The 14,214-nt window shown below is 39.9% G+C and overlaps 2 protein-coding genes across 2 annotated transcripts in view; one reads left to right on the forward strand and one right to left on the reverse strand.

The window, feature by feature from the left end:
• Window positions 1-6,899, forward strand: part of LOC111591966 (protein bunched, class 2/F/G isoform) — a 122,711-nt gene extending 115,812 nt beyond the window's left edge. The window contains exon 3 of the mRNA XM_030223368.1: window positions 5,704-6,899. Coding sequence (XP_030079228.1) covers window positions 5,704-6,180 — 477 coding nt within the window. The 3' untranslated portion in view covers window positions 6,181-6,899. The remainder of the gene's footprint in view (window positions 1-5,703) is intronic.
• Window positions 6,900-9,351: 2,452 nt separating this feature from the next.
• On the reverse strand, window positions 9,352-14,169 carry LOC111591962 (solute carrier organic anion transporter family member 1A1). The gene is made up of 5 exons (XM_023303905.2): window positions 13,690-14,169; window positions 13,436-13,624; window positions 12,238-12,394; window positions 10,874-12,171; window positions 9,352-10,165 (listed from the first exon to the last, which is right to left on the reverse strand). The coding sequence occupies exons 1-5, from the start codon at window positions 13,754-13,756 to the stop codon at window positions 9,474-9,476; spliced, it is 2,403 nt and encodes an 800-aa protein (XP_023159673.2). The 5' UTR covers window positions 13,757-14,169; the 3' UTR covers window positions 9,352-9,473.
• Between the last annotated feature and the right edge of the window lie 45 nt (window positions 14,170-14,214).

Genomic DNA, 14,214 nt, shown 5'->3' on the forward strand with positions numbered 1-14,214 from the left:
TTTTGAGCTGTTTTTTAATGCTATTCAAACAAGTTTTTCTGACTTCTGCAAATGTATTCACCCTTTTCTCCCAGTGCATTGAATGAAAATTGTTTTTCAAACGTGCCCCTTTGTTCACTTTTCCGTAGTTTTCCTCTAGCATTTCGATACACGCGCTGAACGCGTGCCAAACTTTCCGACTAGAAATTAATAGAAAATCAAAAAAATAGAATTCAAATACAAAAAAAAATAAATCAAAGTAAATATAAAAATAAAAAGTTGACTTTTATTGCAACAATTTGTTGCTTTTGCCTTTTCGTAAGCAACAAATAAAAATTTCCACACGCAGAGAATTTTATAACAATTATTTTGTATTTGCATTCACTTTAGAAATCTATATAATATACACATTGTTTGTATGTGCGGGGGAGTCGCTATCTGCCTCTCTCTCTCTTCCTCTCCCTCCCTCCGGGATACTTAAGTCGTGCTTTGTAATACTCACAGCTGTAATTGCTGTGCTTACCCCCTCGAGTGCCCCCTGCCTCTCTACCCTTTTCGCCCGCGCCTCACTCGCTGCATATGTTTTCCTTTTGATGAGCAAAATAATGAATAATGAATTGTGAACAATGAATTGAGATTCATATTTGAATATTGGCAGTTTGCCAAGCAGACGCGTATGATAGGCGTATGGCAACTGCTTGCTAAGCACCAAAAATATATTGTAATTGCATTTATTATTTGAATTATTATTAATATTTTTCATTCATATTTTGTTGAACAGTTTTTATATAATATATATAATGAAAACGACATTATCCCTTCTCAACATAAAATTCAAGTCGCACTGCAGTTGCTATTGCTGCTTACTGCCTGAAAAAAACCTTCTCATTCTTGGACTTTCTTCAATCTTGCAACTGGGCGTTATACCGCATTGACCTTCAAGCTCTTCTCTGTACTCTTATTGAGTACTGAGTACTTAGTGTCAGCCACTTTTCCGTTGCAATATCAAATCTCATATTCAAACTCTTTCCAAGCATCTTTGTTAATGCACATTTACTCTATTAGAGTCTTAATAAAGTAAAAATATTATTGAAACTGTAAATGAGAATGAATCACAATAAATATAATGGTAATGTTAATGCTAATGGCAATGCTAATGATAACGATAATGGTAATGCTGACTCCTAAATACTTACTTTCAACTTCCATGCCCCTGATTCTCGCGCAGCTCTTTCCTCCTGAACAGCAAATTGTTCCGACCCATTGCAATTTGTTTATACAAATGTGGCATTAATTGTTTTTTGTTTATGTACGTTTTGTTTTCTACTTTTTTTTGTTTTTACACATTCATGTTTTATTTTTTCTTTTCATTTTTTAATATTTTTTATTTACCGCCTGCAACGCGGATGTTTTTTTACAATTTGCAATTTGTTGCCGGCATTTGAAGCTATGGGAAAATCAGATTTAAGCTTCTACATATAAAGATGTAGTGTATATGTATGTGTGTATGTGTGTCTGTGTTTATGTCGGTATCTGTATCTGTAACTGTGAGTGTATCTGTGTTTGTTGTTGAGCTTTGTTTTGTATATGGGGTGTATGGAGAGAGGGTGACAAGAGAGAGGCGGTAGCTTTGGTGTCGTTGGCGGGGGCGGGGCTGCATCTGCGACATGCGCATGAAATCGATACGTTTCATGTTCTCGCGCTGTGTGTTGAATGTTAAATTTTTGAACACAGTTGTTATTATTGTTAATGTTTCATTCGTTTGCTGGTGCTGCTTCTGCTGTTGTTGTTGACAATTTGTTTTGCAAATTTGCAAGCCCTTGAAAAAGCTGTCGGCTTGATTTGCGGTTGTTTTCTTTTGCCCATCCGGAAACAAATAGCCACGCTTATATATACATATATTATATATATGTATATATGCGTGTGTATAAAGAATGGCATTTCAAATCAAAGCTATGTAAGAAGCTCTGCTCTGTAAGATAAAACGCAATGCGCAAAAAGGTGAAAAGCCAACCACGTTTTTTGTTTTGTTTTGCTGAAATACGAAAAAAGAAAAAAATCTCGCATGTTTGCTCAAAAAGTATCTATAAGAACGCCCATTCGCTCACTGAGCATTCCTTTTTTTGTTTGTTGTCTTTTTTTATGATAAAAAACTGTCGTAAAGTTTTTGCGTCGCAGCGCAAAAGTGTCAAAAGAAGCAGCAAAAAAAAAAACAACAATAAAAGCAGCCAGCAAATTTGTCATGCCGAAAACGAGTGGCAAAATTTGTTGTTGTTTGAAATACTTTGTGGATATGTGCATGTATGTATTTATGTATATACGTACAGCTAAATATTTATGCCGGCTGGTTTCTTAAATTTGTTAACAAATTTTTGGGGCGCTGGTTGCTGTCTTTTTTTTCCAAATGATTATTAAAAAAAAGATATAGTGTGTAAATTATTGAGGCAAATCGCGTCAAAACAAACAGAGAGAATAAAAACAACAACAACAGCAGCAGCAGCGGCGGCAGCCGCAGTAGCGGAGCTTTTGGTAGAAATGCTGATAGATAGAGATACATACCCGTCAATGAGCTACACACACATACACAACGACATATATGTATATGTACATACAACAGTATAGCTGTCGCAACATGGCGCGCACTCCCAAATAAAGTATCTGCCAGCAGATACACAGCAGACCGCTCTCTTTTTCTCTCTCACACGCTACAGTCACATGCACACTCACGCTCCCAGCGCGCTCGCGCTCTTTTGGTTTGCTATGCTCTTGCGCTCTCTGACGCTCTCTCGTCGCTGTCGCTGCCATTTTATATAAAATGCGTCGCTAATTGCAAGCAGACGTTCAGTCGCCAGTTCAACTCGCAACGCGCCGCACGCCAAACGCAAAAATACTACAAAAATAAAAATTATTGAAAATAAGATATTACTAAATACATTTTTAAAGTATAAATATTTTGTGCGAGCAGCCAAAAAGAGACTTTTCAATTGTGAATTACATTCACTCAGCCAAAGCAAAGAACAAACAAGAACTGTAAAAGTATCAGCAGTCGAGAAAAATTTTACAAAAAAAAGAGCTTTCAGTGTCGAATGCAAATGCAAAAGCTCTGCGCCGGTCTCATAATTTCTAAAAGCTGTGCTGCGTATTCAGTTATTGCTGAACTTTTGCTGTGCGAACAACGCAAAAGAAACCAAAGCCAAAAATTTAACAAAAAATAAAAGCAAAAACGCAAAACCAAGGCACAAAGCAAAAAAGCAAATTATAACTGTGATACACCACTACAACAAATTTTGTATTATATAAGTGCGTGAAAAGTGCAATAAAACAAAAAGAAAAAGAACTTAGATACTCGCAGAAGAGAAACTTGGGAAAAAATACTTTTACTGAATTCAATACTCAAGTGTAATAAAACATATATATAAAATGATGGGCACCATGTCTCTACGTCAGCCTGAAAATTGGCTCTACGAAATTTGGCAAAAGGGCTACGACAGCCCCTGCTATGTGATGGTGCCAAATGCCAAAGTATGTATAAGAAGAAAAATAAATAAAAAAATATATATATATATAGTATATAGTTAGTTGCATTAGCTAAAATGTCACCTTGCATTTTCTATTGATTTTTTGTGCATAGATTTTTATATATATATTTCAATTGAGGCTGCGCGCATTCAAGGCAAACATGTAAAAAAAATATATATAAATATACTTATATGTATACTTTTGTATATGTATGTTTGTATGTATATGTGTATTTAGTTGAAAAAGAATTAAAAATGAAAATATGTTAAAAAGCAAAAACAAAGAGCACATGGAACAAGTGAAGCGACGCCATATTTGGTGATTTTTTTTGTGAGTTTCGTTGAGTGCAGGCAAAAAAGAAAATAAACGAAAGACTCAAAAAACAAAAAAAAACAAGCTGAAGTAGTAGAAGAAGCAGCAGCAGAAACGTTTGGTGTCTACCTCAGAAAGCGACACGCGTGAACCCCAAAAACGAACCTCGACCCGACTACCAATTTCTATTTGTCTGTCTTTGCCTGTATGTGTATGTGTGTTAGTGTTAGTGTGGTAAATGCATTTGCATTCTTGTGGCTAAATCCCTACCTGCAGATTTGAATATATACCATATATTAAACTCTGCATATACATAGGAAAAAATTAAACGTATATAAATTGTCCAAAAAATATGAAAATTAATAATTGTTACTTTAACATTTATTTAAAAATTTCTAATTCTGAAAAAAAAAGATTTTATGTATATAATTTGTCTATAATTAATGCATTAATTAATTGGTTTGCATTACGAATTTCAAGCACATTTAAGCTTTTCTTGCATATATATATTTATTTATACAAATGTTTACAGTATTTGCATTTTTATTTTTATTTTTCTTTTGCTCTTATTCAATTCAGTTTAAACCAGTTTTTGTTATTGACTTTTAGACATGTTTTTATGGATTTATCAACTCTTTTTTTTATATGCAGGGATTCACATAGTAAATTTTATAAAAATTATCATTTTATTATTGTAAAACCAAACTTTAAAATATTCTAAATACATTTTTTTTTTAATTTATCAATAATTCTTGCCTATATATTTCTTAAAAAATCGGAGGTATTCAAACAATCAATTTTTATATTTATTTAAATAAATTTAGTAAACATTTTATGAGCAAAGGAAAAAACGTGCAAATATTTATAGACTCGACGCGTTTTTTGTGATTCGAACGCTTGGCAAAAAGCCCAGTCAAAAAAAAAAGAATAAAAGAAAAGAAAATCACTGTAGAACATGCGAGACGACAGCGCATTGACCATGCCTCTCAGCAAGCCGCCCACCTTCGCATAGGTCACCCAGCTATAAATCATGAGCTTCATTTGTTTCAACTTTTATGACTAAGCAAAATCGCGAGCGTTTCAAGCGCGTTTCGTGCGCGTTTCGTGTGCGTTTTTGCCAGCGTGGCAGCAAAATTAGTTGAACAAAAATATTTAAAGCTAATAATTTACAATGTATATACATGTAAATATAAATTTATTTTATATATGATGTTTTGTTGCCACTGAGCAATAAACTAAATAGAATATGTAATCGTAATTTTTAGCAAAAATGAAAAAGCATTTAAAATGAAAAAGAAAACGTACTCACCTGACTGCTTGGCGTGTTGCACGTGCCACAAACACATGCAATGTGCGAGCGAGATGGCAACAGGCAAAGACAATCATTTGTTTCGTTAAAAATCTGTCGTTGTATTGAAATGGCCTCCAACCACGCCCACTCTACCACTTAATGGGAATATTAAATTTTCATGAGCATTGGCAACACGCGTGGCATGTTGGCATTGACATTTGTCATAAAATATATGACTATATATACATATATACATATATGTGGCAAAACACGCTACATACATTGAAAATTGTTTCATGAATGGGTGTTATATTGATTTTGTAGCCATTCATTGGAACTTTAAACTCAGCGCCAAAGCCTTCTTTATTATCGATAAGCGCATAGGCGAATAACAGAAAGCGGTTATGTTAACGCGCGGCTAGCAGAGCTACTGCAGCGATTAACATAACAAGAGAGAGAAAGCAAGCAAAGTAGCTGGCACTCTTATTCAACATAAATGATCCGCTAGTTAACATTTTATGTTATTATGTCTGTAAACTTAACATAAGTTGAATTTTTGTAATTTAGTTTCTTTACTGATTAAATTTTTTTTCGTATTGCAGGACCTGGTCAAGTCGCACCTCATGATAGCGGTGCGCGAGGAAGTGGAGGTATTGAAAGAGCGCATCTCCGAGCTGATGGACAAGATCTCCAATTTGGAGCTGGAGAATAACATACTCAAGTCGAACATGTCACCGGAGACATTGCAACAGTTGCAGATGCAGTTGCAAATCGCTGGCAGTCAGCAGCCGGCAGCGGTCGCAGCGCCGCCAGCAACGCCCGCCATACAGGCAGCGCCGCCGGCAGCAACAGCAGCCGTAGCAGTGACTGCGACGCCGGCATCGGCAGCGGCCACTAGCCCAGCGGCGGCAACAGCGCCGTCCACAATCATCGCAAATGGCAGCGGAACAGAGAATGGCAGCAACAGCAACAATGGCAGCGGCGTCGACACAGTCATTGCAGCAGTTGATACAGCACAGCCAGCGGCAAACGGAGGCAGCGGCGTCGCAGCCATCAGCACAAACGGACCTATGTCCTAAGCTGTTTGTTAGTTTGTTTTAATCGTAATGTTATTAATGTGGCCCACTGTCCATGGGCACTGGAATGTCGAAATAATAATACAAAAAACACTTTGTCGCCCGCGACAGAGTTAAGCGTTAGCAGCCCCCGCCCCCTTCCAGCAGCAACAGCAGCAGCAGCAACAACAACAACAACATTAACAACAACAAAAGCAGACCAAAAACAAAAAGTATTACAAACAAAGAGCGCAGAGAGAGCAAGTGCAAGTGAGTAAAAAGAGAGAGTGTGGTTGAGAGCAGGAGGAGGAGGAAAGAGCTCTGCTGTTAACGTTTCGGGCTGTTTGCTGCGACTGCGGCTGCGGCTGCTGGTAGCGCTGCTGCAGCCGCCATTTTGTTAATTTCTCGATTGTGATATTTGTTTAACACACATACCTTCACACATACACAAAAAACATATGAACACATACACACACATAGACAGACATAGTTAGATGGATAGACTGCGCGTTAGCAGCTCTTGGCTGCGGCTGGCCAACTGTAAACGTCGGCTTTAACAGAGTGTTTTCAATCTCTTTTCAACAGAGCGCTGCTGCGCCAATTAACATAAGATTTCTATGCAATACACAGAGAGAAAAACGAAAGATGAAAATGTAATTTATTTGTTTTCCAATTTTTTTCAACGTCTTTTCTTTTTGTTTATTGAATACGCTGTTTTATGATATCTAACGCTCGAAAGAAGTTGTGCAAAAGCAAAAGCAAAAAAAAAAAGAAAAACAAATCAATGAAATGCAAAACACTCTCAGCTAAGAAAAAAATTTTAAAAAATTTTAAATTGGCTTCAAAGAAATACTTAAATATTGTATAAAGTAGAATTTGAGCCGCGCAATGTGCATGGGTAGAGAAAGATAATGATGAAAGGAAAGCGTGAAGGGAGAATAATAAAGAAAACAAAATATGTGATAATTTGCATTGTGCATTGTAAATTGTAAAAAGCAAGCAAGAAAATATCCGAAGCAAGCGCCTAAGCAAAAAAATACACTTAAAGAAATTTACTTGAAAGTCAGCGGTAGCAGCAGCAGCAGATGATGATGAAGAATAAGAAGATGAGATCAACATTTTTATTCACACTGATTCTGTATATATATATATATATATATATATATATTTGTATATGTATATGTATATGTGAAACAACAATCTGCTATTTTTATAATTTTTAATTATTTAATTAACAAACGAAAAGCAAATTATTATCTAAAGAAAAACAAAATCATAAATGTGCATGTTTCAAATTATTAAAGGTAAAAACAAATACACGCCCAAAAAACACACGTAGAGAAATCGTTGTAGTTATATCTATTAGAATACTTTTGTCAAATTCTTCATTTTTGCTCACGAAAATTAAAAAACAAAACAGCAACAAAATTATTGTAAATATATTTAAATATATAAAATGTGTGCAACTTTCGAAGGGAGCGAAAAAATTAACTAAATGCTAAATACAAGAAAAAAAAAAACAAATAGAAATTCAAACAAAATAAAATTCACTTCAAAAGTGAACAACCCTACTAAATTAATACACACCCTACTCAGCAAAATTGAAAGAGGAAGAGTTAAAAAAGTAAAACACTGAAAAAAGATTTAAAGAGAATGTATTAAATATTAAGCAAAAGTCGTCCTATTTTAATTGTTATGCAAATATTTAGTTTAATAATTAATATTAATTTTCGAATTTTTGTATAAATCAAATCTGTTGTAAGATTTCTGTTAAACCAACACAAGCAAACACACACACACACATACACACTATCTCTGCCTCTCTCACACACAAGCAAACGCATACACACTATCTCTGTCTCTCTCTTACGCACATTATATATATATATATAAAAGTAAACAGAAAGCGCATTCAACTAGCTAAAATCTGAAAATGCAATCAAAAAAATGAAAAGAGAAGTTATGGAGAGAGAGAGAGGGAGAGAGAGATAAATAGCGCAACGTACAACGCACAAGTTTTGTCTGTCTGGCATTTTGCAACACTAGCAACACTGGCCACCTGCGGAGACTTGAATCGTCTAAGGTCGGCTGCCAGCTCAATTCAAGAAGTAAATTAATCAAGCCAAGCTATACAAATATATAATATATATATAACACTATATATATACCCAAACTAAAGCATAAAACTTGTGCGTTTGCGTTGCGCTGCATACTCGCATACATCAGCTGTTATAGTAGACTATATCGGCTTGCAGATCGGCCATCCACACTATAGAAAAAGTATTTTTATTTTCCTTTTTTTTATTATTTCTGGATGTTTCATGTTTTTTTAATAATTTTCTTATTTTTATGCTACCCATGATTAATTTCTACGCGCTTAAGTCCTCATTTCTAAGTCTAACTATTAATTTATTAATTAGTTTGTAAGTGATAAATACAACAACAAAAGATTAAAACAAGTAAATCAAATGCAAATACCAACTATATTTAAATAAAACTAATGGAAATACAATTATAATAAAACAACAAAAAATACAAAGAAAAATATCCAACTCAAATCTTTTTATTGGGACTGAGACATATATATATATAAGTGCAGCTAAAAGAGGATGAGGAAAAGCTAATAGAAGAATAGAAAAGACAGAGAAAAAATCCTCGCATAACCTCTGAGACGCGCGATTGCGCTATAAAATTTAGCTAAAACATGGATGAAATACCAGGCGAACAGAACTGAGCAGCAGGTGGACAAATTTGCACATCAAAATTATTTCGTTGCATACCCACCAGGGGCAATCGTCTAATTCGTTGCATACTCGCCGGCTGCAGTCGAATTTACAGTAACAGCTGATCGCTATGTTAAATGGCCACTGTAAATCAGCTGTAAAGCAGCTGTTGTGCAGCTGTAAAGCAGCTGTTGATGCTGATACTAACCTGCAGAGCGTACAAGAAGTTTGCTGAAAGGGAAATTATGCATATTTTGGAACCATTACAATGCAAAGTGTGCAAGGAGTGGTCCTTTAGGTTAACTAGGACTATATCTTTGGTATAGCTTAACCAAGGATATACAACGGCATCTATTAACCAATGAGCGTGAATGGCTCACGCATAAATCGCTGTTAGAAGTCAAAGTAGAGCAGGTTTCATGAAAAGAGAAAAACTTTGAATGATTGTAACTGGGTACAATAAAATCATATATATATATAGATTAATGCTATAAATAATTAAATGTAAATGATAAAAACACAGTAAAAGCGAGAAGAACTCATGAAAAATACTAGTTGCTAGAAATCGAAAAGGTAAATATTTGATCGTCCAGCTTAGAAGTCGGTCTCTGGGCTCTGGGGTCTGGCAGTTGGAGCAACTGTTTCTTGGTAGCCCGGCAACGGCTGCTCTTCAATCACGTCCGTATCGTGCGCCGCTGACTGGGCTGGATTGAAGGATTTGAGTGTGCCCAGCTGCGTGCGCACATCCGTCTCGGAGAGATGATGGAGTGGCACGTTTGCTGGCACAGCCAGGCGCTTGGGACTCGTGGTGCCGTCCTCTCGCTTGCGCTTATCCGGCGGAAAGACGACCTGGGCGTAGGTCACGCCGTTGCCATTCGGCTCAACAATGCTCTGGGTGCCCGATGAGTCGGTCAGCGAACTGGGTTGCCTGTAGACGCTGGCTTCCAAGCGACGTGGTTCTACAGCTGCCTCCTCCTGTGGTGCATCGCGTCGTTGCATGGGCGAGCCAGAGGCAACGGTTGTCGTCGTCATTGTCGGACTGCCGCCACGCCCCGCAGCCGAATCCTCGTGCGGCACTGGCGCATACAGCGAAGGCGTATAGTTGTTGTCCGTCACCTTGCAGTTGTACAGATTCAGGCCCTTCGCAAAGATATAGACCAATACGTCGAAGAGCACGCTGGCAAAAATCAATGAGGCAGTCAAAATGTCCAAAATATTGCCGTGCTTGGGGGTCTCGCGCAGCAGACAGCGCTCGTAGTTGGGTGCCCAGTAGACGCAGGTGGTGCCTGAAATGCAAAGCAAACTTCGGTCAGTCAATCAGGGCTAAACTGTGTATAGAAATTGATTAAGAGAAGTAGATATTCGAACAGGAGTCCTCACGCTAAGGCTGTAAGTTTGTCAGTCAATCAATCAATCAAGCAAGCACTCAATTGGGAAATCAATACTTCAGCTGGTCAATCACTCTATCAGTCAATCAGTCAATCAGTCACTCAGTCAATCAATCTCTCTATACGTCGATCAATCACGCTATCAGTCAATCAGTCACTCTATCAGTCAATCAATCATTCTATCAGTCACTCTATCAGTCGATCAATCACTCTATCAGTCAATCAGTCACTCAGTCAATCAATCTCTCTATACGTCGATCAATCACTCTATCAGTCGATCAATCACGCTATCAGTCAATCAGTTACTCTATCAGTCTAACAATCAATCAACCAAGAAGTTGGAAAGACAAGCCAAAATTGTTGCAGAACAGTTGAGTCAGTCAGTGAGTCGAGTCAATCAAGCAGTCAATCAATCATTCTGTGAAAGGCAAACTCTCCTTGATCAATCAATCAGTCTGATTGAAACAGCGACTCATAAAGAGTGAGACATGAAAAGATTAGTAAGCAGTGAAGTAAATCACTGATAGATGATTGATTGAAGCTGACGAAAGTATTCGATTGATTGCTGCAGAGGAATCGATTGATGCCATTGATACCAGCACTTACGTGTGACCAGGTCGTAGCTGAGATGCACGGGCACATAGGCGAAGAGCCCCACAATCATCAGCTCGAAGGCGAGGGCGAGCGCCTTGTCCTGTGGCAGCACAGCTCGCAGGGTGATCAAGGTCTTGCCGATGATAGACATGCCCACCAGGAAGGCGGACGATATGCTCAATATTTGGAACACGATGATGGTCTTCTGGCAGGTGTCGGCGCTGCAGGCGCCAGGTGTGGCGCGCGAAGTGCCGCCCGAGTTGAGCGACTGATCGCCCTGGCAGGAGCAGCCCTCGTACAGCTCGAAGCTGTTGATGCTGCTGCGCTTGGTGCAGCCGGCATAGCAGGGCGAGAAGTAGGTGACGCTGCTGTTCTCCGGGCAGACGGGCATGAAGGCCGTCGGCGTGCAGAGGCACTGGCTGGCGCAATACGGCTGCGTGAGCTTGCCGCCAACGACGCCCGCAATGGCGCCGACATCGCAGCTAATGAAGACGTAGCTCACATAGATGACGACCAGGTGCAGCGCCAGCGAGATGTTGATGCCCGTTATGGTGCGCGCGGAGAGCTTCGCCTTCGAGATGAGCAGCCCGGCGATGAGCATGCCCACAGCCATAACCGGCGGCCGCAGGAAGTAGGAGACAAAGGCCGCGCGCCACTCCTGCGTGAGGCCGTCCTGCTCGTTGTAGGGCAGGAAGAAGCGGCTCTGCAGATAGTTCTCCTCCTGCAGGCCGTAGTTGAGCACGCCGCTCTGCAGGCACATGACGCTCAGCAGGTTGACCATGAGCAGGCGATTGTTGAACAGCCGCTTCAGCGAGGGCCAAAAGTCCGAGTCGTCCAGGTAGGTCGAGAACTGGCTGCCGAAGGCTCTCAGGTTCGACTGCTCGATGATGCGCTGCGCGGCCTGGTGGATCACCGTCTTGGGCAGCCGTTTGGGAAAGAGTCCGAGCAGCACGGCGCCCACAAAGATGAAAGGCGCAAGCACCACCCAGCCGAGCCACCAGCCCACACTGGTCAGCCCCACGCCCAGCACCAGGAACGAGCCCACCTGCTGGCCGATGGCCCGGGCAGCCAGCACGACGGCAATCACAGCCGGACTGTCCTGCGAGAGCGAGTTGTCATCGATGTAGCTGATGCCCAGCGTGTAGAAGGCCAGCGAGCCCAGGCCCAAGGCCAGCTGCAGCACGAACAGCATCACCAGCGTCAAGGTGCTGCTCTGCGCCTCGGTCAGCGTCAGCTTCTGGAACTGAGCCAGCGAGGTGGAGCACAGATTGGCATCCACCAAGGCGTCCTGCGACTGGACTCCGTCAGCACTGAAAAACCCCAAAGAGAAACGTTTGAATGGCTAGCCACAGGGTGCAAGCTGCTCGACTACTCACAAGTTCATTATGGAGGGTATCACTGAAACCACACAGGCCACCGACTGCAGCATCAGAGTGCCCACCAGCCACTTGATCGGATGATAGACGTCCGCCCAATAGGCGAAGGCCAAGGCGAACACCGCCTGGAATAGGCCGCTGCTGACCAGAAGCCAATCTGCAGACCAAGTTAACATAAAATACAAGAAATTGGTAAGTTTTTCTATATAGCAAATAACAAGTTTCTAATCAGAATTAAACATATTGCATCTCCAGTGAGCCCAACTAAGCGCCTAACTAATAAGATCTAACTAGACAATATTATATTTTTCGTAATTCGAATATCTAACAAGTCCAATTGTAATTATATTTTCACTCTCCTGTTAGCTTCCAATTCAAACATCGAATTCTTATTGGAGCTTAAACTGGAAACAGTAAATGACATTAAATGTGAGTCTGCAAAAGTTGTATAAAACTTTGAATGACTTTAATTCTGTCAGCTCGGGAGTAACTTAGCCTTATCCAAATATATAAATAACTTAATGACTTTTATGATAAAGAAGAAGCCTCTCCACATTGTCAATGACTGTGAATTAGCTTCATTTGACTCATAAGACAACGCTACTATCAATGGGCCACACAAGGCTTATATTAAGAAATGTTAACAACTTTATAGCTCAGATTACGTCACAGTTATTGCCAGCCTATTTTCGATGCTGGCCCTAAAAATATATGTAATAAATGAATCAAAATGGTTCCTTAATGAATGTCAAACTGTACCAAAAACTAAACTGAACTTAGCTAAAGCTTTAGGCATATTTCGAGTACATAAAGTCAACTAGAGTCAGAAATGGAGCTGCTAGTTTGATAACATTGTCCTATAAATTGTGTAAAAAGCTGTCCAATTGTTGTGATTACAGAGTATGAAATCTAGGCAACGAGTTGGCCACTTGTATCTCTGATGACACACTCGCACACACACACACACACATGGCCAAAATCATAAACAATATCGCAAATTCTGATAAGTTTGCGCTCTCATGCTTGCTCTCTCGCTCGCACGTTCGCTCTTGTGACTGGCAAAAGCTTAGCAACATTCGAACAAACGTGCATTGAGGCCAACGGGCAGCTGCGCCTGACTCTTTGCCAACCGTCATAGGTAAGTGTGTGTGCGTGTGTGTGTTCCATATATATTTCGCGATACGTTTGGCTTACTCACCGATTATTAGAGGATTGTAGCCGTACTGGAAGGCAGCCTGCTTGGCTGAGACACGGAAGTAGAGCTCGCAGGCGCCTTGCAGCAGCCCCGAGCAGAGCAGGACAATCGTGAAGGTGCGCAGGCGAGCGTACTTCTGGCAGGCGGGGCCGCGACACCAGCCCAAGCCCTCGATGCCACAGTCCACGCTGTCTGCAGAAGAAACATACATATATAATATTATATATAAATATATAAATTCGTTATTGTTCACGCACCATCGGGTATGTTATTGGCGTTGACTGCGATCTGCGATAGGTCGGAGCTGCGAGTGTTCTGTACCATTTTTTTAGACTATTCGAAGTTCGATGATTCAATGATTGAATGATTCGTTTTCGCTTAAAATTGCTTTTGGCTTTTCAGTTAATTCGTTTCATATTCGCGCGACTATTCGAAGCAATTGTCAATGGGCGACTAACTGCGCAGGTGAGAGCAGCTAAATACAGGTGTCATAACTATATTACCCCCGCCCCTGTTTAGTCTGATAAGCATTCGGTTTTTATCTTATCGCCCGCCACTTGATTCCATTTCAATTTCAATTCCAATTCGGGCAGAACTCAACTTTATTGCTGACTCGCTTACGCACTGGCAACATGTGTCCAAGCATACGAATTCGACATGCTGCACTTTCGAACAACATTCGACATAACATTCATGTTGCTGGCAACACTATCTCAAGCATGTTGCGAGCTATTTTAGTTTGATTCGGTTTTATCTTATCGCCACTTGATATCATTTCAATT

The sequence above is a fragment of the Drosophila hydei genome, unplaced genomic scaffold, assembly GCF_003285905.1.
Source record: "Drosophila hydei strain 15085-1641.00,03,60 unplaced genomic scaffold, DhydRS2 tig00000172-arrow-pilon, whole genome shotgun sequence".
Taxonomy (NCBI): domain Eukaryota; kingdom Metazoa; phylum Arthropoda; class Insecta; order Diptera; family Drosophilidae; genus Drosophila; species Drosophila hydei.

What these genes read in the sequence shown, in the direction of transcription:
- LOC111591962 (XM_023303905.2), bottom strand. Translation starts at nt 13,756, where the DNA reads ATGGTACAGAACACTCGCAGCTCCGACCTATCGCAGATCGCAGTCAAC. An exon ending in CTACAATCCTCTAATAATCG is followed by an intron (nt 12,395 to 13,435) that starts GTGAGTAAGCCA and finishes CTTGGTCTGCAG; the next exon opens with ATTGGCTTCTGGTCAGCAGC. An exon ending in CAGCTACGACCTGGTCACAC is followed by an intron (nt 10,166 to 10,873) that starts GTAAGTGCTGGT and finishes TTTGCATTTCAG; the next exon opens with GCACCACCTGCGTCTACTGG.